This window comes from Benincasa hispida, chromosome 12, assembly GCF_009727055.1.
Source record: "Benincasa hispida cultivar B227 chromosome 12, ASM972705v1, whole genome shotgun sequence".
Classification (NCBI taxonomy): domain Eukaryota; kingdom Viridiplantae; phylum Streptophyta; class Magnoliopsida; order Cucurbitales; family Cucurbitaceae; genus Benincasa; species Benincasa hispida.
The window spans coordinates 59,380,538-59,404,680 of record NC_052360.1 but is presented as its reverse complement, the minus strand read 5'-3'; the positions used below and the strand labels follow the sequence as shown (position 1 = coordinate 59,404,680).

The window sequence follows — 24,143 nt, the reverse complement described above, 5'->3', positions numbered from 1 at the left end:
AGTTGACTTTTTGAATCATATAATATTAACGAATGTCGTTATCATTATATATAAAGTAAACTCATGTCCTCTCCCAGAATATACTTCATATCATATTCATGTTTAATCAATTTTAATATTAAATAATTGAAAATTAATTTTAATATCAGTTTTTTTTAAAAAATATTATATCAGTTGTGATTTGTGAAACCTATTTGAACGGGTTTTTATTCTTTTGTTTTTTCTTTAGATAATAGTATTTATGAAAATTTGAAGTTTTGGGTTGAATTGAATGTTAAATGAAGAAAAAACGAGTGAGAAAGAGTGAATAGAAATTAAACAAAAGGTTTTCCTTTTACTCTATGAGGAGAAAATATATGGTTATTGATATTTCTTTTTGGTTGTTTTTAAATATAAAAAATGAATCAAAATATTTAGAAAATATAGCAAAATTTTAGAACTATCAATGATAGATGCGGATAGTGTTTATCAGTGACATGATAGACACTGACAGAAATCTATCAGTGTCTATCAACGTTTATAATTGATAGTTATACATTTTGCTATATCTTGTAAATATTTTTAACAGTTTTACCATTTGAAATAATTTCCCTTTACTTTAATTATATAATAAATTCTAGAATCTTTTAAACTAAACGAATGTTATCAATTTCTTTAAGATTTCATTCTTATAAAGTTGATTTGTATTTCTAAGCTTTGCTTTCCTTATGCTAAACTGGTGAGATGAGAAATATGCTAAAATAATTTTTATAGGGTTTGTGCCCTTTAATGAGAAATTCTAGAACAAGTTGCTAGAAAATTCTTAAGTTATTCTTTTCAAAAATGCATTCTTTGTGTTATTGCTAACAGATTAGTACATATGGATATCTAGAAAAAGCTTTATATTTTACTTGAAGTGATGAGAGATATGGATGTAAAACTAATTTTACTTGAAAAATGATATAAGTAAGAACAAAGCATTCAAATGTCAAAGAATTGACAAAATTTTCCTTACTTTAGATAAATGAAAGTGTTAATGATATAAAAACTCCTAGTTTAAAAAACTATTTGAAATTCCTAAACTAGAATTATAATTAAATTAATTTTTTCTTTTCTTTTCTTTTTTTTTTTTTTTAAAAAAGACCTAAGTTAGGAAGACTTTTTAACCCAAAAAAGAGATATGATGTAATTGATTGAGTTGAATAAGGTGAAGCTCTAATGGGAAGGAGAGAAGAAGATGGCATCAGAAGCTCTCTTAGAATAGAAGTTCTTAACCAAATCAACATCTACATTGAAGGATACCCTCATAACTTCCGGCGAAAGAGACTTTCAAACCCCGTTACTACTGGCCAAGTGAGTGAAAACAGGATTGAGAGTGCTGATAATGGAGAACCATTCCATTCCTTCAGGATCTCCGATCTTTGATACCATGAAGAACCTTGGTAGTATGAACAAATTTCCAGCTTCCACTCTCGTCTCCAGAACCTTCTTTCTGTCAATTCCTACGACCTTCGCTCTCTCACTTCCTTTCATGATGTATGTCCTCTGCAACGCTGGATCACAGAAGAATTCAAGGGAGCACATCACATTTCCATATGTAGTAACTCAAAACTGCAAATTAGTTTTTGAGTTGGTCTAGTCAATTCCTAGTTTCTAGGAAATAGTTGAAGTTATTTTTTAGTTGTAGTCAAGTCTAAGTTCCTATCCTTGTGGAGTTAGTGGGATTAGTTGCTAACATTGTGGAATCTATTTTTAGATTCAAGATATGTATTTATATGGAGTTTTTTAGAATGAAAAACACACTTCCCATTTTTCTCATTTCCCTCTCATTAGTTAGAACAACAATGGTTTCAGAGCCCTTAACTCTTAAGAGATCTGTGAGTGAGAATCGGTGAAATATCTCCGAGAGAAACTAAGTGATACACCTGTGAGAGTTGTTAGAGATGGAATTAGGATCAAATAATGTTTCTTTATTGGCTCCACCTGTGTTTGATGGTGAAAACTACCAGGCATGGGCTATCAGAATACAAGCCTACATGGAGGGTCATGATTATTGGGAAGCAATTGAGTAAACTATGAGATTGCTCCACTTTCTGATAACCCAACAATACATCAGATCAAGACTCACAAGGAGAGGGTCACCAAGAAGGCAAAAGCTCGAGCTTTCCTATATGCAGTTGTGTCTCCCGCCATATTCAACAAAATTATGGCCTTCAAGTTGGCAAAGGAGATATGGAAGTTCCTCAAAAGTGAGTATGAAGGTGATGAGAGGATTAAAGGCATGAAAGTGTTGAACTTGGTGCGAGAATTCGAGAGAATGCAAATGAAGGATTCTTAGTCCATTAAAGAGTACTCAGATAAGTTGATTGAGATTGCTAACAAGGCAAGAGCATTAGGAACCAATTTATTTGATAATAGATTGGTTCAGAAGATTCTAGTTTCAATACTTGAGAGATATGATGCAACTATTGCTTCCTTAGAAAATACTAAAGACCTCTCAAAACTCAAGGTGATAGAAGTGGTTAGTGCTTTGCAAGCACAAGAGCAGATGAGGTTGATGAGACAAGAAGGAAACATTGAGGGGGCATTGAAAGCTAGAGTGTAGGGGTGTTGAAAAAACCTGATGACCCGAAAAAATCGATCAACCCAACCCAACCCGTGCGGTTTGGGTTGGGTTGGATTCAAATAAATGAAAATTTTATGAGCTGGGTTGGTTCATAGGTTCATCTAATATAACCCGAACCAACCCGAATTTATTATTAACTTTAATATATATATTTTGTTACTTATAACATAATTATTTATACATATATTGATTTTAATTTAATTTAATTCCAATATTTTTGAATAATTTATTCTTCAACAACTCTTAAAAGTAGTTTCTTTGCACTTTAGAAAGAAATTTCCACTATATAAATTGAAATTGAGTAGTTAATCTTAATTCAATATATGAAAATAATTAAATTAGATTTTTACATATTTATGTTTCTTTTTAGAATAAAATTTTAAATAAATGACCTGATTAACCCGAACCAACCCAACCCAAATATTTCATGGTTGGGTTGGGTTGGGTTCATTTTTTAGTAAGAGTTATTTGAGTTGAAGAAATTTACAACCAGAACAATTGGGTTGGATCTAAAAATTCTTTCAACCCAACCCAACCCATGAATACCCCTACTAGAGTGCAGTAGGGAGAAGGTGGAAGAGAGAAGAAGGGAAATGGCAGCAATAACTCAAAGTTTGCTGCAAAAGATGCTGGTAGTACATGCAAGCACTGTGGGAAGCAGAATCATCCACATTTCAGATGCTGGAGAAGGCCAGATGTGAAGTGTAGAAGATGTCATTTATTAGGGCACATTGAACGATTCTGTAAGGAAGCAAAAACTCAACAGCAAGGAGGAACACATGTTGTAGTATAGCAAGAAGAAGATCAACTCTTTGTGGCTACTTGTTTCTCATCAGTCACTTAATGTGATGGTTGGTTGGTTGATAGTGGGTATACCAATCACATGACAAGTGACAAAAAGTTATTCAAGGACCTGACAAGTCATTCAAGTTAAGGGTGAAGATAGGAAACGATGAGTATCTAAAAGTAAAGGGGAATGACACCGTGTCAATAGAGAATTGTGCTGAAACCAAGTTGATTACTGAAGTGTTGTTTGTCCCTGAAATTGATCAAAACTTGTTAAGCGTTGGTCAATTAGTAGAGAAGGGATTCAAAATGTTGTTTGAAGAAGGAAAGTACCTCATTTCTGATTCCAATGGGAATGAGTTGTTCAAAATAAAGATGCAGCACATAAGCTTCTTGCTGGATCCACTCAAGAAGGAGAAAATAGCTTTCAAATGTCAAGTAAATGACACTGAGTTATGGCACAAGAGGTTGGACATTTTCATAAAAAATGGTATGCACAAGTCTGAGGAATTGATTTTTCTGAGACTTTTGTACCAGTTGCAAGAATGGACACAATCAGGTTGCTACTGGCTGTGCAGTCCAGCATGGATGGAAAATGTATCAACTAGATGTGAAGTCAGCATTCCTAAATGGAGTGTTAGAATAAGAGATCAATGTTGAGCAACCAGACAGATTCATCATACCAGGACAAGAGCAAAAGGTTTATTTGTTGAAGAAGGCTCTCTATAGGCTGAAGCAAACTTCTAGGGCATGGTATAGCAAGATGGATGATCACTTGCTGAACCTAGGTTTTGTTGTGAGTCGTTTTCAAACTCTTAGGAGCAAGTTAGGTGTTTGCAGTATTTGAGTTAGGAGGAGAATGTTAGTAACTCAAAATTGCAAATTAGTTTTTGAGTTGGTCTAGTCAATTCCTAGTTTCTAGGAAATAGTTGAAGTTATTTTTAGTTGTAGTCAAGTCTAAGTTTCTATCCTTGTGGAGTTAGTGGGAGTTGCTAACACTGTGGAATCTATTTTTAGATTCAAGATATGTATTTGTATGGAGTTTTCTAGAATGAAAAACACACTTCTCATTTTTCTCATTTCCCTCTCATTAGTTAGAACAACACCATCCAATCAAACTAGATATTCTCCTGATCCTACCTCCCCTACTAGTGGCTAATTCTTCATTTACAGAACCACAACTCGTCCTCCATTTTTCATGTCCACATCTAGCAGTGCCTCCTCACAGTTTAACGTCATTCCATTTCGACCTCATTTTTGGATCTGACATCTTCGTTCCTTCCTTCAACTTCACGATTTTGGTTCTAGTTTGGTTTTTCACTAGAAATTTCACTGATGCCTCGTCCATATCCTAGGCTTGCCTGACAAACTTCATCGAGAAGCCGGTGAAGATTCCATTGGCACCAGTTAAGAAGAAGTTGGTGAACTCGCCTGATTTGTGAGCCTTTGGTGTGTCGCCTAAGAACAAAACCACCAGCTCGGTGGCTTCTTTGTTGAACTAAAACATCACCACATCGAATGGAAGAGCAATCACATCTCCTTTATTGATTCCAATCACCTTCTCCTCAGATTCCGACAAAATGATTCCGACTACTCTATTGCCTGAAACAATTAATACATCAATTAGATCCATAGTGAAAAATAAAACTGTAAAAAATAAATTTAAACAAATTTTGGTATATAAAAAAAAACCTTGAAGAACATAAGCGACCTTGGCGGAATTAACGAGGGAAAGCGAAACCATTCTTCTCAAGAGTGAGCTTGAAGGTGCCGATTATTGGGATTGATGTCCTAAATCTAGTGTATCTCATAGTTTGTAGTTTTGTTAACACAAATTTATCTAATAAAATTAGAGGTATTTTATTTCACATTTAGACAACATTAATTCAATCCAATAAACTAAGATTCAAGGTTATATGATGTCATTTGAACAGTATGTGGTTGACAAATAGGTGGTTCATGTTCAAGTAATAACTTAAAAGGTCTGCAGTAAATGGTTGAAGGTTGGGTGTCTTATCTTGGTAACACTGCAGATATAACCCACTTTGTAATTGTTACATGAGATGTAAGTGTTACGAACAATATGAGTGGGGGTATCATGTATAAAGGAGTTTATACATAGATCGGACCACAAAATAGTTAGTTTTCTTTATAACACCGTTACTTGAAGAAACTGATATTTCACTAGGATGACTATAGGAGACTTGACCTTAATCCTGATTGAGTTGTGAACTCCTGTTTATAACGGTAGTCCTTTGATCTATATGGGTGAGAATGACCATGATAGCTGACTCAATAAGCTTACCATTTTGGAGATTTTTCTGATTAGGGAGTTGGGAACACAGGTACACAAGATGAAATTCACTCATTTTCATTCCTTGAGAAAGTAGACAAATTGCTCCCTTAATATCTGGTTCCAGGTCTTGAACAATGAAGCCTCAATCTCTCACTGGCCCAAGAGGTTTTAGTTATAGTTGGATTAAAAACTATTTGCTCATTAGAGGAATAAGTGGTACTTAAGGAATTAGATATAACTGCAAGGGTAAAACGGTATTTTGACCTAGTTGTAGTTATGAGTATTTGTGAAGAGTCATCGCTCTGTTGATTGGTTATATCCATGGACATAGAAATATATCTACAGTGTAAAAAGTGCAACTATCGGTCTTTAATGGAGTGATCGGTAGTTAATGAATATTGTTTTATTAGATTGAAGGAGTTTAATCAATTAATCTCATATCATTGAACCTTCTAATCTCATAAGGTTCCATTGTTAGCTCACTAAAGGATACTAATGAGCAATGATTTAAATTGTTCAAATCAAATGAGGGAATTAAGATTAATATATAATGGTTAATTATAGATATGATATATAATCCAAATTATGTAAGAGAAATATATTTGAATAAGATTCAAATATAAGATTTATATGAATTGGATTCATAAAGAGATATACACATATAAATATGTGATATTTATATGTTAATTAATTCCATAATAAATATGATTTAATATAGTCATTTAATTGATTAATTAATGGTTAATTAATTGATTAAGAAATAATGGAGATTGAAGGTTAGTATAAATATATGATATTTGTGATAATTAAATAAATGTATATTAAATAGGATTTAACATATGGTTATTTAATTAATATGTCAGTCAATTAAATAAGGGTTATTTAATTAACTATCACTAAGGGTATAAAGGAAAATTCTTGGAGAATAAGTTAACCCTTCTCCATATAAATATATCCTTATAGCCCATTTAGGGCAATAGGTTTTTATTACACAAGCCTCCACATTCTCTCTAACTTCTCCTTAAGAATTCTCTACCATTTTTCTCCTTGAAAGTAATAGAGTAAACTAATATGCAACGGAAGAAATTATAATAAAAAAACATTCTAATTACATTTGAGTTCTAAAAGCATGTAAAAAACAGTTATATGTTAAAATAGGTTTCAAGAATATAATTACCTTTGATGCTTGCTTCTCTCGTGAATTTGAACCCCAAAACTTCAATGGACCACCACAAAGAGCTCATCTACTATCGTCGAACTTCGATTTGAGAAGTGGAACTCAAAATTGGAACCAATTATGTAAAGGGTTAGAGAGGGTTTAAGAGATGGAGAGAGGGTTTCAGCTTTTTTCCAGCAGCTTGAATGAATCAAAGCTGAAATTCAGCTTATTTACCAACTCTATTCATGCAAACACTTAGTTGTTAATTGACGCTTCAATTAGCATTAAACAAGTGGGAAATGTGGCTGATTTGGGTGAAGCCACTCCAAATGAAGGAAAAACTTGGAAATTTCCACTCATAGTGGAATTTCATTTTTCCAAATTTTCATTTAATTTTCTAGTAAAATTTAATATATATATATATATATATTTACTGTAAATTTAAATCTAAATTTGATTCAATAAATGAAATAATGTTTTATTTATTTAAATAATTAATTCAACTAATTTAATTAATTAAATAAATAATAATTGAATATCAAATATTAAATTAATAAATCATCTAATTAGACATGAATCGTATTCATGTAATTAATATTTAAATCAACATTTAAATGTTTTTAAACTCTCCAATTTTGTTCAATTTTCACAAAATTAAACGTTTTAATTGTATCAAATACAATTAATTAAAATCCTAATTTCGAATTCGAATATTTTAAATCCGCTCAACTCATTAATCCAAGATATAATTTTACAAGCTAATAGAGGAATCTTATGAACCTACAGATCATGAGCTCCAACGATTTGAGGTTAATTGACTAAACTCTTTTAGACTAAATTAATCAATATTCATTAACTACCGAGACACACCATTATAGCTCGATAGTTGCACTCTCCTCACTATAGATATATTTTTGTCTACTTTAACCATAATCAGTAAGTCAATCATTCACAGGTTGTTCGTTTTTTCAGCTAGGTCAAAATTGTCGTTTTACCCCTATAAATACATCTTGCTCCTTAAGCTCCCACTAATCATTTATTAAATAATTTGGCTTATAGTCTAACTTATAAACCATGTCCCTCTCGATCGTGAGAGGGCGGGGCCCTATTGTTCAAGACTAGGAATCAGTGCTTAAGAGAACAACCTATCTGCTAACCTTAAGTCGGGTAGGAGTGAATTCCATCTTGCAGAACTATGTCCCCGGTTATTTATTCGGTCTTATCTTCAAAATGAGAGGCTTATTGAGCAGTGTTGATGGACTATTCTCACATATGCAGATCAAAGGATAATCCCGAATAGACAGGAGTTCATAGTTAGCTCATGATTAAGATCAAGTTACCTTAGATCATTGAATTTGAAATAGTCAGTTTTAACAGTAAATGATCGTTATAAAGAAAAATGACTATTTCGAAGTCTAGTCTTATGCAAACTCATTGCATAGGATGCCCCCACTCACATGTATCCTCATGAATGATTTTGGGATCACATCATTTGTATCAATATACAAAAAAAGACCGCATCCAATAGGTCACCAGAATGAGGTACCCAATCTCATCTATATACTTATAGACCATTTTAGCTATATACTAAAACTTGATCTTCTTTTATGTCGCCACATAAAGTTAAAGTATTTATATTAGCCATGGATTCGTTTATTGGATTTTTATAATAGAATGCAATATCAACAACACTTTGTTGAAAAAAAAATACTCAAAAATACTTTTATTGATAAATAGAATATGTTAACAATTTCTATGAATTGCGAGTTTAGGACATTCCCAACAAAAAGTTCTTGGAGACCACTCTTCTAAGTTCTTTGGAATCCTAGAGAATAGCAAGGTAACTTGGTTGGTGGTATCCTTCTTCATTGGAGAAGTTCGAGATCGCTGATAATGGTGGAAGAGGAAAGCTAGAAGAATCTTCAAAGGTGAGTTTTGATTTATTCTCTTCTTCCTCTTTTCTAGCGTGCTTATAGTTTTGTTTGAATGTTTATCCTATAATTGCATGTTTTATTTTACGGTTTTTGTTTCCATGAAAATCGAATGTCTAAATGCAAGGCGTTCACATGCTTCCATGGGAATTCGATTCCTTCAATTGGCATCGGAGCCAATGTTTTCTTATATTTTGATTTTCTGTTTTTTTAAACAAAAATCGGTTCATGAGGTGGGTTATTTTTTTGCATTTTTCTTGAAAATATATAAGGTTTGCTTGATAGATAATTTATTGGCACCATAGATTGTAAAATTTTATGTTGATTTGATCAATGTAAGGGCCTATTGTTTGTGCATTTTATTTTTGCAATCAAGTATGTATTTTTTGGGTCGTTCAGGGTCAGTAACAATGTTGTCTAGAGCCCAGATTTTCAAAGAAAAAAAAAGGATCTGCTTCTGTCTCATGGCGCTTGGTATCTTAGCATGCGATGACGGCTTGTGGCGAGGTGCATTCCATGCAATAGGGTAATGGCCTTGCTGAAGGATCTCATATCGAGAGTTCCATGAGCGGGTTTAGATTGCTCCGATTTCACAGTGACCGAAACACAAACGATATACATTCCATATATACAGTTATGCATATTAAACTCATTATCAGCATGCTCAGAATACAAAAATTAACAAGGAAAAAGGTTCATACCAATTGAAGACTGTCTTCGTATTGAACCGTCAGCAGCGGAAAACCTCCTACTGATCTCCGACACCCGACGAGTATGTCGACTGCAACAACACGATTTGAACGTACACGAACAATGCCGCGGGGCGACACCACCACAAGAGAAACCCGGGTAACCTTGGTCTCAAAATCCCAAAGAGTGGGCTTTGGTGATTTGGTAGAGGACGGAGGAGAAGACATTGTGTAGACGATAAGCAAATGGGAGATGAACACTGCTATCATATAGCGGAAATGTTTATCGTATAGTAAAGAACGATCATTTAGGAAAGATGTATACGATCGTTTAGAGAACGCGTGAAGTAGACGATCGTTTAGACGAATGAGCTTCTATCGTATAGGCTCTCGCAATCGCTCTTTCACAGATTCTTTTGGGCGCGGGCTCCGAATGCACGAATGAATGAATAAAATGAAAACTATTTTCATTGGTTTAACTCGCCGGTTACCATAACCTTCGCAGCCCCATTTCTCACATCCGAACGTGGATCAATCGGTTAATTATCAAATAATTAATCAATTAATTTAATTAATAAATATAATCATATTATATTTATATCCTATAGTTTGATATCATATATCCACTATAGTATTTTCTCCTCTACTTGATATAAATCATATTTATATCTAATTTTCTCCAAAATAATGTATCTCATACATTTAGCCAATTAATATCATATTTAATTAACCAGTCTAATTATATCATATATAATTGAACTTCCTCTTGTCAATTTGAATATTTCAAATTAACCAAAACACTGGTTCTCGACTTTATCCAAGCTACCTAGGTGACCTAATGGATCTGTAGCTCGAAACTCTAACGGTATGTGAATAACTGACTAAACTCTTTAGCCACGAGGTCTACCATCCGTTAACTGTCAGTGATTCCACTAAAGACCAATAACTGAATTCTTCTTATCATAGATATATTTATGTGTCCATCGGATATAACCAATCATGAGTACGATGACCCTTCACAGATGCTCATAAGTACAGCTGGGCAAATTTACCATTTTGCGTCTGTAGTTACATCTCACTCCTTAAGTACCACTGATTCCTCTAATAAACAATACAACATAGTCCAACTATGTGTGAACACCTCTCGAGCCAAGTGAAGGTGTGTGGCACCACATCGTTCAAGCTCCGGAATCAGTCTTTAAGGGAGCCATCTATCTACTTACTCTTGCTTCAGGGAAGGAGTGAATTCCATCTTATGTAACTGAGTTCCTAGCTTTTAAATCAGACGAATCCCCAAAATGGTAGGTTTGAATCGGCGACCTAGCCACTTGCACCCATACAAATCAAAGGACTGCCCTCAATGGCAGGAGTTCCGAACTACTCAGGATTGAGGTTATGTTACCTATGGTCATCCTAGTGAAGTGAAGTCTTTGTCATGAATGGTGTTATATAACGAGATATTAACACTTCGTGGTCAGGTCTTATACAAACTCTTTGTATAAGACACCTCCACTCGCATGTCCCCAACACGAATGATCAGGATCAGATCATCTGTGATAAGTCACAACACTTGTGACCATTCCAAAAAGTGGACCATGTCCGTAGCGTTACCAGGATAAGATTTCCCTCCTTTATCCATTTATTACAAACCATTTTGGTTATCACTCAAGACATGATCCACTTGTATGTCACCACATACATGCTTGAGTCACATACAGATAACCAGGGATTATATGTTTATTGGTTTATGGTAAAGCAAATAAAACAAAAAACCGAGCAAAACAACAAGATGTGAAGTAAATATCATATATTAAAAATCACTGGTGTTCGTATATACTGTTTACAAACTACAAGACACGAGACTTTAGGGCATCAACCCTAACACTTGCAAAGTAAAGATAAACACGTCAACGTATACCATGCGTCGACACTTACAAGGTTGAACGAAAACCCATGCGGCAGGAGCATACCCATGCGGCGAGTCGATGCTCATGCGGTGAAGGGACTTAGGCGGGGTGGATGCAATGCTTACAGTTGCATGCGGAGAGACGATACCCATGTGCTGAATTTCATTGTCCAACGCATGTGGTACTTCAAACTCATGTGTCGAGCGAGGCATCATTCGTCAAACACTTCTTTTGCCATGCGTGGAGTTCAACGAAAACCCCTTGTCCATCTGGGTTTGTGCGTCATGGAAGGTACTAGTAGTTGGCTAATCACAAGAGTCTCTTCCAACTCAAGGATGATAACTTTCTTTTGTAATTTTAATTTTGTTAAAATTAGGGTGACAATATTTGTTTTCTTTTTTGTGTGACTGATGCTGTTGGACGATTGAGAAATTTTGCAAAAGTGTTCCATATCTTTTTGTGTTCTTGAGAGAATTCCCAATCTTTCTCCTCCACATTAAAGTCTTTTCCCTCTTAACCAAAATAGTCAGAGCTCACCCCTCTTGAGTTCTCACCCTAAGAATACCAAGATTTCATTATGGTAGTGTCCGAGTTTCTGTTCGAGGCTTATCTTGAAGAAGGTCTTCAAGAAGTTTGTGATTGTTCGAGGGAAAATCGTGAAGAAAAGGTTCTACAAAGGTAATATTTCTTGAAACCTTTTCTTGTAAAATATTCTGTAATTTATATTAAATGCATATCTAGTTGTTTGTTTACTGTAAACTTTGTATTCGATAAATTATGGAATTTGGTCGATCCGCTTCCGCTCAAGGTTCTCTCATTAGAATTCCTTCATAAAGAACCCTTGGAGCTTATACACTCAGACCTTTGTGGTCCGATGAGTGTAAAAGACAGAGGAGGGTTTGAATATTTTGTCACTTTTACGGATGATTATTCAAGATATGAGCATGTTTATCTAATGCAACATAAGTCTGAGACACTTGAGAAGTTCAAGGAGTATATGGTTGAAGTTGAAAATTTGTTTGGTAAACAGATTAAAACACTTTGATTAGATCGAGGTGGATAGTACATGAATATTGAATTCCAAAATTATATGATAGAACATGGAGTCACGTCTCAACTCTTAGCACCTGGTACACTTTAACAAAATGGTGTATCAGAAAGGAGAAATAGAACCCTGTTGGACATGGTTCGCTCTATGATGAGCTATGCTTTTCTACCTATCTTGTTCTAAGGTTATGCAGAGGAGACTGCAGCTTACGTTTTAAACCAGGTTCCATCAAAGAGTGTTACTGGAACACCTTTTGAATTATGGAGAGATCGTAAAAGTAGTGTACAATATATCAAGATTTGGGGATGTCGAGCACATGTGCTTGTGGTAAATCCAAAGAAATTGGAACCACGTTCAAGATTATGCCTATTTGTAGGTTATTCTAAAGAAATGAGAGGTGGTCTATTCTTCGATTCGAAAGAAACAAAGTATTTGTATCGAAAATGCTACTTTCTTAGAAGAAAACCATATTAGAGAACATAAGCCAAGGAGCCAAATCGTATTAAATGAAATTTCCAAAAAAAACTACTGAAACTTCAAAAAGAGTTGTTGATGTTGCTTCATCTAGTCAAACACATCATTCTCAAGTGTTGCGAGAGCCTCAACATAGTGGAAGGATTGTAACCCAACTTACTTGCTTTTTGGGTTTAATAGAAACTCAAATCTTCATATTAGATGATGTGGTTGAAGATCTATCGTATTACAAGAAGACAATAGTTGGTGTTGATAAAGATGAATGGATTAAAGACATGGATCAAGAAATGGAGTTTATGCACTCCAATTCTGTTTGGGAACTAGTAGATCAACTGAAGTTAAACCTATAAGTTGAAAATGGATCTACAAGAGGAAACTGGGTGTAGATAGAAAGGTGCAAACCTTTAAGGTTAGACTAGTAACAAAGGATTATACCCAGGTTGAGGGAGTAGACTATGAAGAAACTTTCTCACCTGTTGCTATGATTAAACAGATTCTCTTATCTATTGCCACATATTATGACTATGAGATATGAAAAATGGATGTCAAGACTGCCTTTTTGAATGACAATTTTGATGAAACCATCTACATGATCCAATCAGAGGGATTCATTGAACAGGTTCAAGAAAAAATGTTTGCAAGCTTAATCGATGCATTTATGGATTGAAACAAGCATCTCGATCTTGGAATATAAGGTTTGATGCTGCAGTAAAATCTTATGGCTTTAATCAAAATGTTGATGAGTCTTGTGTTTACAAGAAGATCATCAACAATTTAGTAGCTTTTCTGTGTTGTATATGGATGATATCCTACTAACTAAAAATGATGTATATTACCTGACTACCATTAACGAATGACTAGATCCTCAATTCCAAATGAAAGATTTTGGTGAAGTACAATTTGTTCCAAGAATCCAAATTATAAAGGATCGAAAGAACAAGTCATTAGTCTTGTCTCAAGCAATCTATATTGACAAAGTACTTGTTAGATATTCGATGCAAAATTTCAAGAAGGGTTTGTTACCTTTCAGACATGGAATTATCTTGTCTAAGGAACAGTGTCTTAAGAAACCTCAAGAGGTCGAGGAAATGAGACGGATTCCCTATGCATCTGCAGTGGGTAGCCTCATGTATGCCATGTTGTGTTCTAGACCCGACATCTGTCATGCAGTGGGAATAATCAGTAGATATCAATTCAATCAGGGATTTGATCACTAGATAGTAGTTAAAGCTACTCTCAAGTATCTTAGGAGAACGAGAAACTATATGCTTGTGTATGGTGCTAAGGATTTGATCTTTACAGGATACACTGACTCTGATTTTCAGACTGATAAGGATTCAAGAAAATCCACATTAGGATCAGTGTTTACTCTGAATAGAGGAGCTATAGTATGACGTGGCATTAAGCAAGGTTTTATTGCGGATTCTACCATGGAGACTAAATATGTAGCTGTTTATGAAGCTACTAAGGAAGCCATTTGGCTTAGAAAATTTCTCACAGATTTGGAAGTTGTTCCAAATATGTCCTTGCTCATCACACTTTATTGTGATAATAGTGGTGTTGTGGCAAACTCCAAGGAACCTCGTAGCCACAAACGTGGAAAAGTATATAGAGCGTAAGTATCATCTTATCAGAGGGATTGTGCAACGGGTAGATGTGATCATCCAAAAGATTGCCTCAGAGCACAATATTGTTGATCCATTTACAAAGGCTCTCACGGCTAAAGTTTTTTAGGGTCATCTGAAGCGTCTGGGTCTAGAGATATGAGTCATCTAAGCTAGGGCAAGTGGAAGATTTTATTGGGTATATTGTATGCCCTAGTTTATTGTATTGTCCATTGATACTTCACCTTACATTGCATATTGATACTTTACTTTCCCATTCGTCTTTTATTGTATTTTGATACATTTCATTAGCTTTTGACAAATAGAAGATTGTTGGGATTGATGTCCTAAATCTAGTGTATCTCGTGGTTTGTAGTTTTGTTAACACAAATTATTTATCTAATAAAATCAGAGATATTTTATTTGACATTTAGATAACATTAATTCAATCAAATAAACTAAGATCCAAGGTTATATGATGTCACTTGAACAATATGTGGTTGACATACAGATGGTTCATGTTTAAGTAATAACCTAAAAGGTCTGCAGTAAATTGATGAAAGTTGAGTGCCTTATCTTGATAACACTGCAGATATAACACACTTTGTAATTGTTACATGAGATGTAAGTGTTACAAACAATATGAACCATATTGTTCGTAAAAAAACATTTGAGTAGGGGTATTATGTATAAAGGAGTTTATACATAGACCGGACCACAAAATAATTAGTTTCCCTTTATAACACCATTACTTGAAGAAACTAATATTTCACGATGAGGACCTTAGGAGACTTGACCTTAATCCTGAGTGAGTTGTCAATTCCTGTTTATGATGGTAGTCCTTTGATCTGTATGGATGAGAGTGGACATGATAGCTGACTCAATAAGCCTACCATTTTGAGGATTTGTCTAATTAAAGAGTTAGGAACACAACTACATAAGATGGAATTCACTCCTTCCCATTCCTTGGGAAGGTAGATAAATTGCTCCCTTAGTAGCTGGTTTTGGGTCTTGAACAAAGAGGCCTTAACCTCTCACTGACCTGAGAGATAGTTGGACTATAAACTATTTGTTCATTAGAGGAATCAATGATACTAAGGAGTTAGATGTAACTGTAGGGGCAAAACGGTATTTTGATCCAGCTGTAATTATGAGCATTTGTGAAGGTTCACGTGTTGTTGATTGGTTATATCCATGGACACAGAAATATATCTACAGTGCGAAGAGTACAATTATCGATCTTTAATGGAGTGATCGATAGTTAATGAATATTGATTAATTGGATTAAAAAATTTTAATAAATTAATCTCATATCATAGAAGCTTCTAATCTATAGGTCCATAAGGTCCCCTTGTTAGATCACTAAAGGATAGAATGAGGAATGATTTAAATTATTCAAATAAAATGAGGGAATTAAGATTAATATATAATAGTTAATTATAGATATGATATATAATCCAAATTATGTAAGAAAGATATATTTGAATAAGATTCAAATAGTAGATTTATATGAATTGAATTCATAAAGAGATGCACACATATAAATATGTGATATTTATATGTTAATTAATTCCATATTAAATATGATTTAATATAGTCATTTAATTGATTAATTAATAGTTAATTAATCGATTAAGAGATAATGGAGATTGAAGGTTAGTATAAATATATGATATTTGTGATAATTAAATAGGATTTAATATATGGTCATTTAATTAATGTGTCAATTGATTAAATAAGAGTTAGCTAATTAATTAGCACTAAGGGTATAAAGGAAAGGTTAACCCTTCTCCATATAAATATATCCTTATAGCCCATTTAGGGCAAGAGATTTTTATTACACAAGCCTCCACTTTCTCTCTAACTTCTCTCTAAAAATTCTCTATCCTTTTCCTCCTCAAAAGTTCTTGGAGACTACCATTCCAAAGAGATTAGCAAAGTAACTTTGTTGGTGGTATCCTTCTTAGTTCGAGACCATTGATAACGGTGGAAAAGGAAAGCTAGAAGAATCTTCAAAGGTGAGTTCTGATTTATTCTTTTCTACCTCTTTTCTAGCATGCTTATAGTTTTGTTTGAATGTTTATCCTCGAATTGCATGTTTTATTTTACTATTTTTGTTTTTATAAAAATCGAATGTCTAAATGTAAGCCATGGAAATTAGATTCCTTCGCCGATGTTTCCTTCGCAAGGCATGGGAAGCTCCGTGGGAGACCATGAATAATAAGAACCTTAATCATTGACATAAACCTTCTTCGGTAATTGATATTATTCCAGATGAAGATTGTTATGCCGTGGATGAACCCACTACCTTGAAAGCAAGAACAATGCGACCTGAGTGCTATATCGCAAGAAGTCGGTTGCTCCCCAAGGTTCATACAACACCGATGTGCACTCGTCAAAGAATAGATGGGAATCAATCGAAAAATTAGCTCAGAAACAGTGATAGAGGGTAGCAGAGCAAATCTGTGAAGATTATATTATTTTAAAATTGCAATGACCATGGTAACTTTAGTCCATGATTTTTGAGTTATGTATTTATTTAACTACTAATTTTTCAAAAGGATCCATCATAAGTCATAAACTTTCCATTTTGTGTGTTGATGACAAATTAATTTTTTTTAATTTTTTTTTCTTTTAGGTAAGTGGATATTAATAAGATATAAAAATTTGTTCTTATTTTTAAATATATTTTTTATGTTATTTATACAAAATTCGCTTCTTCTATTTGGTTCAATTATCTACATCGGCTTTGAAAATTTTACTTTTGCTTCAAAATTTGCTCCAAAAGCTACCTTGAACTTTGGTATTGTTAATAATAATAATAATAATAATAAAAAAAAAAAAAAAAAAAAACAGAAGCTTTCCATTAAAATAATGGAAGTAAATTAACCTCAGAACTTATATGTGTAAAAGTTACCGGACATATTTGATATTTACAACGGTATAAAAGATTTTGACCGTCGTTCTTATTTATTTCATCATAAAGATATCATTAAAATAATTATTTTTTACACCATTTAATTTGTCGATTTATATTTATTTATTTATTTATTTTCAAAGATATTGTAATTAAAGTATGAGGTGTGAGAATCAGACCTCCGATAGTACAAACACTATCCACTTAGCGTGTTATTATAAATGACGTAAAACAATGTCTTAATTTTTCACAAATTTAGGAATATATTTAAAACCCAATTTTAAAAGTTGAAGGTATTTCGTATGATTTAACATATCTTTTTGGCATCGTTGGATTTTAAAATTTCATAATTTCTATATTCGATATGGGCTATAGATAGAGATGTCCAAATTCCCCACGGAATGTGGGATTCCTCGATTAGACGGAGGAAGGGAAGGAGTGGGGAAAAAAATTCCCCACCCCACCCCGACCCCGTTCCCCTCCCCATCCTCGCCTCGATTAACTTCTACATATTTATTTAGTATAGTTATCTAATGCTATGTTATTATTATTATTATTATATAATATTACCTTTTAAATTTTCAAATTTGATTATTTATTGAGAAAGATAATAAATATGTTTAAATTGAATATTTAAATTTAGATTATATATGTGAATAATTTGATTTATATTTATTTCTTTCTAGGCCAAAATTTGACTAATTTATCTTTAAATTCAAATTTTCATGGAAAACTAACCATAATAAACAATTTAGTGATAAAGTTAATTATTTAATTAAATTTGTTCACATTAGTGATTTAAGTTAATTGGATTTTTACAAAAAAAAAAGTAAAGTTTCCCGATCTCTGTAGGGAGTTTCACGGAGATGGGAATGAAATGGGGAGCGGAGAATGACATCCTCAGCCCTGCTTGTGGACATCTATAGAGGAGAAACATTCAATTTCATCTTTTGCCCCTTTTAAATGATGATTATAAGGGTAACTTAGGTAATTTCACTTTTAAAATTATTAATTAAATCATTTTGCCTCTATTTTTTTAGCCTTACACGCAAAAGAAAAAATAATCTAATTTTATCCCTTTTTTAGCATCAAAACGCATATTAAATGTTTTTAAAAAATTGTTTCATTTTAACATGAATGATATCTTGATTCATTTGAAAAAAGAATATATATATATTTTTTTTATCTACTTCGATTTATTCTCAAGATTTGATTCAAGATCAAATCAAAATTTTTCTATAAAATCCTTACCCTTAAAATTTTCATCGATTATCTCTTTCTTTGTCAAGATTTTTTCTCCTTTTTCCATTAATAACTTTTTGTTTATAACGAATTGTGAATTTTTCAAACTAAAAGAATTAAGGTATTAGTCTAATCATCCAATAATAAAAACAATATTTTTTTGAAATAAAGTTCAAAATCAAGAGAACATTGCAAATAAGTTTGCAGGATTTATGTCTAAGAAAAAAATAATATTAAAAACAGGAAAAAAAATATTTAAATAAAAATATTTTTTTACTATGCAAATTATCATGAAATAAAAATATTAATAAAATTAAAAGGATAATCAAATCATTTAATTACAAATAAATAAATAAATACAAATTTTGTGGGTTTTTTTTAAAAAAAATTTAGAGAGGATTATCACGAAATTAAAAAAAAGTAAATAATGATCTTTTCGTTAATGTGAAAATTTGAAAGATCAATAAAACCATCCAAATCAAAATAAATGAAAAAAAATATTTTTTTAACTTAGGAGATGATTATCATGATTTTTAAAAAATCAAAAAAATATTTTTGTTTAAATTAAAGTTTAAGATAAAGAAGATATCTAAATCAAAATAATTTTAAAAAATAAAAGATAATTATCACAAAAAATTGAAAATATATATTTTTAAAATTTAAATTAAAAGATAATCAAATCATACAAATAAAAATTAAAAAAAGAGAATTATTACAAAGTTTTAAAAGACTTAATTTTGTAAGAAAAGGTAAATTAACCAATATATTTTTTGTTACATATTTCCTTAAATTATCCAAGAATTTATTTTATTCCTATAAAACACGTGCAATACGTGCAAACACATATAGTATTCATTTAGTCATAAAAAAAGGGAAAGCTCAATTTATGTCGTTGGTGGGTAAAGCACCAATTATGTACTTTATCAATTTTTTATTTTTTTAAAGAAATTGAAGGAATTGTGCTAACAAACCAGGAACAAATAAAAAAATACCTTTTAAACCAAGATTGTAGGATAACTATTTTATAAACTTGCAAGTTGTAACATCATAATTTGATATTAAAAAAACACGACCTCTATAACTAGGAATTGTCAACGTCAACAAAAATTTCAAGTTTGTATTTTACAAAAATATTGATGATATATCATCCCTTCCAGATATAATTTGGTACTTCCTTATGAACTAATTAAATACCCTTCGGTTTCAGACTCTAATAAGATTTTCACCATTTTTCTACCTTCGCTTTTTCTTCCCCTGCAAAGGAGACATCGTTATCGGCTTTGCTGCTCGCTTCTTATTGAACATGGCGGTTCTACTCTCTTCTTCTTCTTCTTCGTCGTCGCCATCATCATCTTTATTGTTAAGTACAGGAGTATCCTCCGACATTTTTGTAGAAGCTTGTTTTTTCCCAGCACCTAATTTGGCATGTAGTTTTCTATCAAGTGGATCATTAGATGGTCCATTTCTGAAATGGCGTGTTACTTTGGCCCCAAGTCCAAGTCTGGAGAAACATGTCCAGAGTTAGTAAAAAGCTTAGTAGTATGAGGCATATAATAAACAGGTTCATTGTATACTGACCTAGGAGGTCGAATCTCGGGTTCAATCGCAGTTGATTCATTATCAACTGTACTTTCTTTCCACTCAGAATTAGTCATCTTGCTCATCAACTGCGCTGCCTGCACATAAGATGGATGAATATTCAGTTTGTCGAATATCAAGACATGTCTTTATGCACGGCATTATGATGCAGAAAACCTACACAGCAAAGATACGGATATGAAACACGTATATGACATGATACAGACACGACGACAAGCCATATTCTAAAAATCTAGGGCACGAAACGGTAAGGACACGTTTATTAAAATATACATTTTTAAAAATATATATAATTTGTATACCAAAAGAAAATTCAAAGTAAACGGGTTGATGTATTTATATACTTAGAAACTTTGCTTGATGTATTTCACACTCAAAAGTTATTATTATTGTCATATATGTGTCTTTTTAGTCTACTCAACAAGTGTTTTATGCATGTCTAACACATTTGTTGCACTAACAAGTGTCCAATACGTGTCCAACAAGTGTTGGAGTAACCAACACGTGTCGGACATGGACATGCTAGCCAAACTAAAGTGTCCATACTTTTTAGTAGAAAACCATAGATTCTCTAATCCAGAAACATAGGTTGGAGAATGGGTTAAGGAAGAAGATGAAAAATCATTGCAAAGTTAGGGATGGGGAGTGCATCGCAATCCTTCCCACCTCGATGTCATCTCCAACATTTTATTTCCTTCTCAATATTGACAAGACTGGATGTAAGTTTCCATAACCAGCGAAGCAAGACCTATTAGCAGACACACACCTCTACATACATCCTTTAATAAAGGCTGTCACATTTTACGGCAGGAAGCTGGAACTTTGGCCTCGCCTCATTGAGGATTCATACCCACAAAATGAGGAAATGCTTCCAGAGACGAAATATACTGATATTATGCCGTTTTGGGGAAATTGTAGGTTATTTCGTGGCAACAGAAGAAAAGCATTTAAAGACAAGTTTGAGGATATCCTTTTTCTTTTGGTTGAATTTCTCATCCAATCCTTATAATTTGCATGTCCATATAATTTTCTCCTTTTCTAGAGAATGCAAGTTCTAACTCTTCATAGAAAGGCTCAGTATTTCACTTCAAAATGGACCTCAAATGTTAAGACCTTTTAATCACCAACCTTTATTCATGTTGCAACACAATTAGTTTAGAGTGCTAAAATTTAGTTTACTCCAGAAAAGGCTATCTGACCCAGTGTAAAAGATTAACGTTTTAGCAACAGAAAACTGAAAGAAAAAGTGGGAAGGAAGAACACAAAACAGTAAATCGGTACTAAGCCCAAAAGCTTAAGCTAATAAGTCACAGTAAATTTAATTATATCTATTCTTTTAACACTCCCTCATCAGTAGGCTTGAAAATTAATAGAAAATCAAACCAGTAGAACCTAATATTACTTGGGAGGAAATCACACTATAGAAGTTCGAACACAAGACCCTCGGAGACCGAGTTAAATCAACACTTAGCCCAAAAATGTAAGCTGATGAGCTATGGTAAATTTAATTATATCTATACTTTAACAAAAATCTAACAATATATTGAGCAAGCTACATTGGGGTAAATGTAAATCCAGGTGCATAACAATCCTAGCAGCAAAACCCAACAGCAACAGCAAAGTAGAACAGGAATGAGAACAAAACCATGATGAAGTGACTAAAGAAACTTTAACTGATTACCAACTTCGCTGCATCATTCAGCTTAATAATTTCGGGAGGTCTAGATTTCTGCGGCCTCTTCATTTTGCTGCTCATTTCGCTTACTACTGCAACTTCAAGCCTGCGAGACTGCAGACACGACGATCCACAATGAAATTGTAATGATTTCTGCAGAAATTTAGAATAAGCCGTCATTACTTCATGAAACGCCCCGAGTTTTTCTAATCTCAGTATCCAAAATATAAACTGAAATTATAGCATGCTATCTTATCAGAAATTATTAAGATAATTAAGAATCCCGAGGTTATTAAGAATCCAAAATACACACTTCAATGGAAGCATGTCAACCCTATATAATCTCATCAGAAATTATAGCATGCTATCTTATCAAGTCCCCATTTATTACATAAGAAAATCATAAAGCAATCAAACAAACAACACACGAGCACTAGGACGCTAGAGTTCTTACTGATCCAAAATTTATAAACAGAAATACAGGTTTTCGGTACTAATTGAGCCAAATTATAAACTGAATCGATGTAGTAGTTCCGAAGGACTTGATAAATTTTACCGCTGGTATGTCGCGCCGGGAGCGAGAGGGTTGCTGAGGAATGTTCGTGGGCGTCGACCGCCTTCCCGGTGGGTCTATCGCCGTCCTAGGATTTTGTTCGAAAAGGGAAGTATGTACTTGCCGGAGAAGAGTGGCGCCGGTAAGCTGCTGCCGCGGGAGGATTAGGGATCAGGCGAGTGTGGGAGGGAGATGGAGAAAGAAAGGCGATACAGGATCAAAACTCACGTTTGAATAGTAATTTCACTGTTCAGTATCTCTCAAATAATATTTAGGGCTGTTTGCAAACATAGGCTATTGGGCCAGTAAATATAACATTAACCAAAACAAATTATAAATATAGACAAATTTAAGTATAGGCCATACAAAAAGACTAAAAAGCCCATAAAAATATAATAGGCCCACGACCCGATATTTTTTCAGCCCATGAATCCACAACCTGTGTTCTTTGTTTAGCGTGAAAACAAGGAAATTTATAGTAGCCCTAACCCAATCGTCAACTCCTAACTCGATCTTCAGATTCTTCCAATCTTCTTCAATTGACGATTATTCATTGAAATCGACGATTCTACTATCTTCTTCAATCGACCCATTCTACTATTTTTATTCAATCTTCTTCAAAACCCTAACCCTATCTTCTAAAATCTACAAATCAAAAAAGAATCCTACCGTCGTTGACGATTATTCACTGAAAACGATTGCGGAATCACATTCAAAGGTAACAAAAAATATAGTTACATGACTTTTTTTTCCCCTTTTTTGTTGTTAGTTGTTTGATTATTGTTTGTGTGCTTTAAACTTCAAATGTATTTTTGTTGGGGGTCTATTGGTGATAGATTTTTGTCACCAATAAACTTGATTATTCACGGATGTTATTTGTTATTATTGTTTGTTATTATTGTTGTTATTTGTTGGAGAATGCCTAAACCAAAAAGGCAGCCTAAACCGTGAAAGAAGATGTTGAAAAATACAAATGACGAGAAGATTGCAAAAGAGCAAAAGGATGCAAAGGACCAAAAGAATGCAAAGGACAAAAAGAATGCAAAAAACGAAAAGAAAGCTTCTTCAAAACAAACAAAGCATTCTCCTAGAATCAAGGACATTGCCCCTAGTTTTGACTTAAAAATCTCAAATGTAATAATGTAGTCGTGACTTAGTTTAATATTGTGGCTATTAGACCTTAGTTTTTGTGGATATGGGATATGGCTATCAGTACTTTAATATTATGGGATGTGGGATATTATACCCTAGTTTTTGTAGACACATTTGTAGTATCAATGATAGAAACATATCTGTGATAGAAATGATCCATGATAGACTTCATATGTAGTTCATTTTGTCGTATAAATATAGGAAATTGTTGGATTCGTTAGTTGAATCAGTGCAAATTATATCCATTTGTGCTTCTATTTTTACAGTTGTGAGGGCTAAAATCTTGTAATTATGTAATGGGTGAAAAGTGATATATCAATGTCAATGACAAACCAATATTAGTGATAGAAATCACAGTGACATTGCTTGAAATTACTCATAAAAACTTCATATGTAGTTCTATTTGTCATATAAATATAGGAAATTATGCCCCTTTTTGCTTTCTATTTTAAAATTCTAAGAACTAAACTCTTGATATTGTGTGATGGATGGTCAGTGATAGATCA

General features: G+C 33.2%; 1 protein-coding gene and 1 pseudogene across 4 annotated transcripts; both read right to left on the bottom strand.

The window, feature by feature from the left end:
- Positions 1–1,194: 1,194 nt before the first annotated feature.
- On the bottom strand, positions 1,195–18,363 carry LOC120068596 (annotated as a pseudogene).
- Positions 18,364–19,647: 1,284 nt separating this feature from the next.
- Positions 19,648–22,762, bottom strand: LOC120092570. 4 transcript variants are annotated; one of them, XM_039050695.1, is made up of 4 exons: positions 22,489–22,762; positions 21,939–22,046; positions 20,237–20,334; positions 19,648–20,159 (listed from the first exon to the last, which is right to left on the bottom strand). In XM_039050695.1, exons 2-4 carry the CDS (start codon positions 22,011–22,013, stop codon positions 19,892–19,894), a joined length of 441 nt encoding a protein of 146 aa, XP_038906623.1. In that variant the 5' UTR covers positions 22,014–22,046; positions 22,489–22,762; the 3' UTR covers positions 19,648–19,891. The 4 variants fall into 4 exon arrangements, with proteins under 4 accessions (XP_038906623.1, XP_038906622.1, XP_038906624.1 ...); XM_039050694.1 differs by having other exon boundaries at positions 21,939–22,085; positions 22,489–22,760; XM_039050696.1 differs by lacking the exon at positions 22,489–22,762 and having other exon boundaries at positions 21,932–22,053.
- Positions 22,763–24,143: the final 1,381 nt, after the last annotated feature.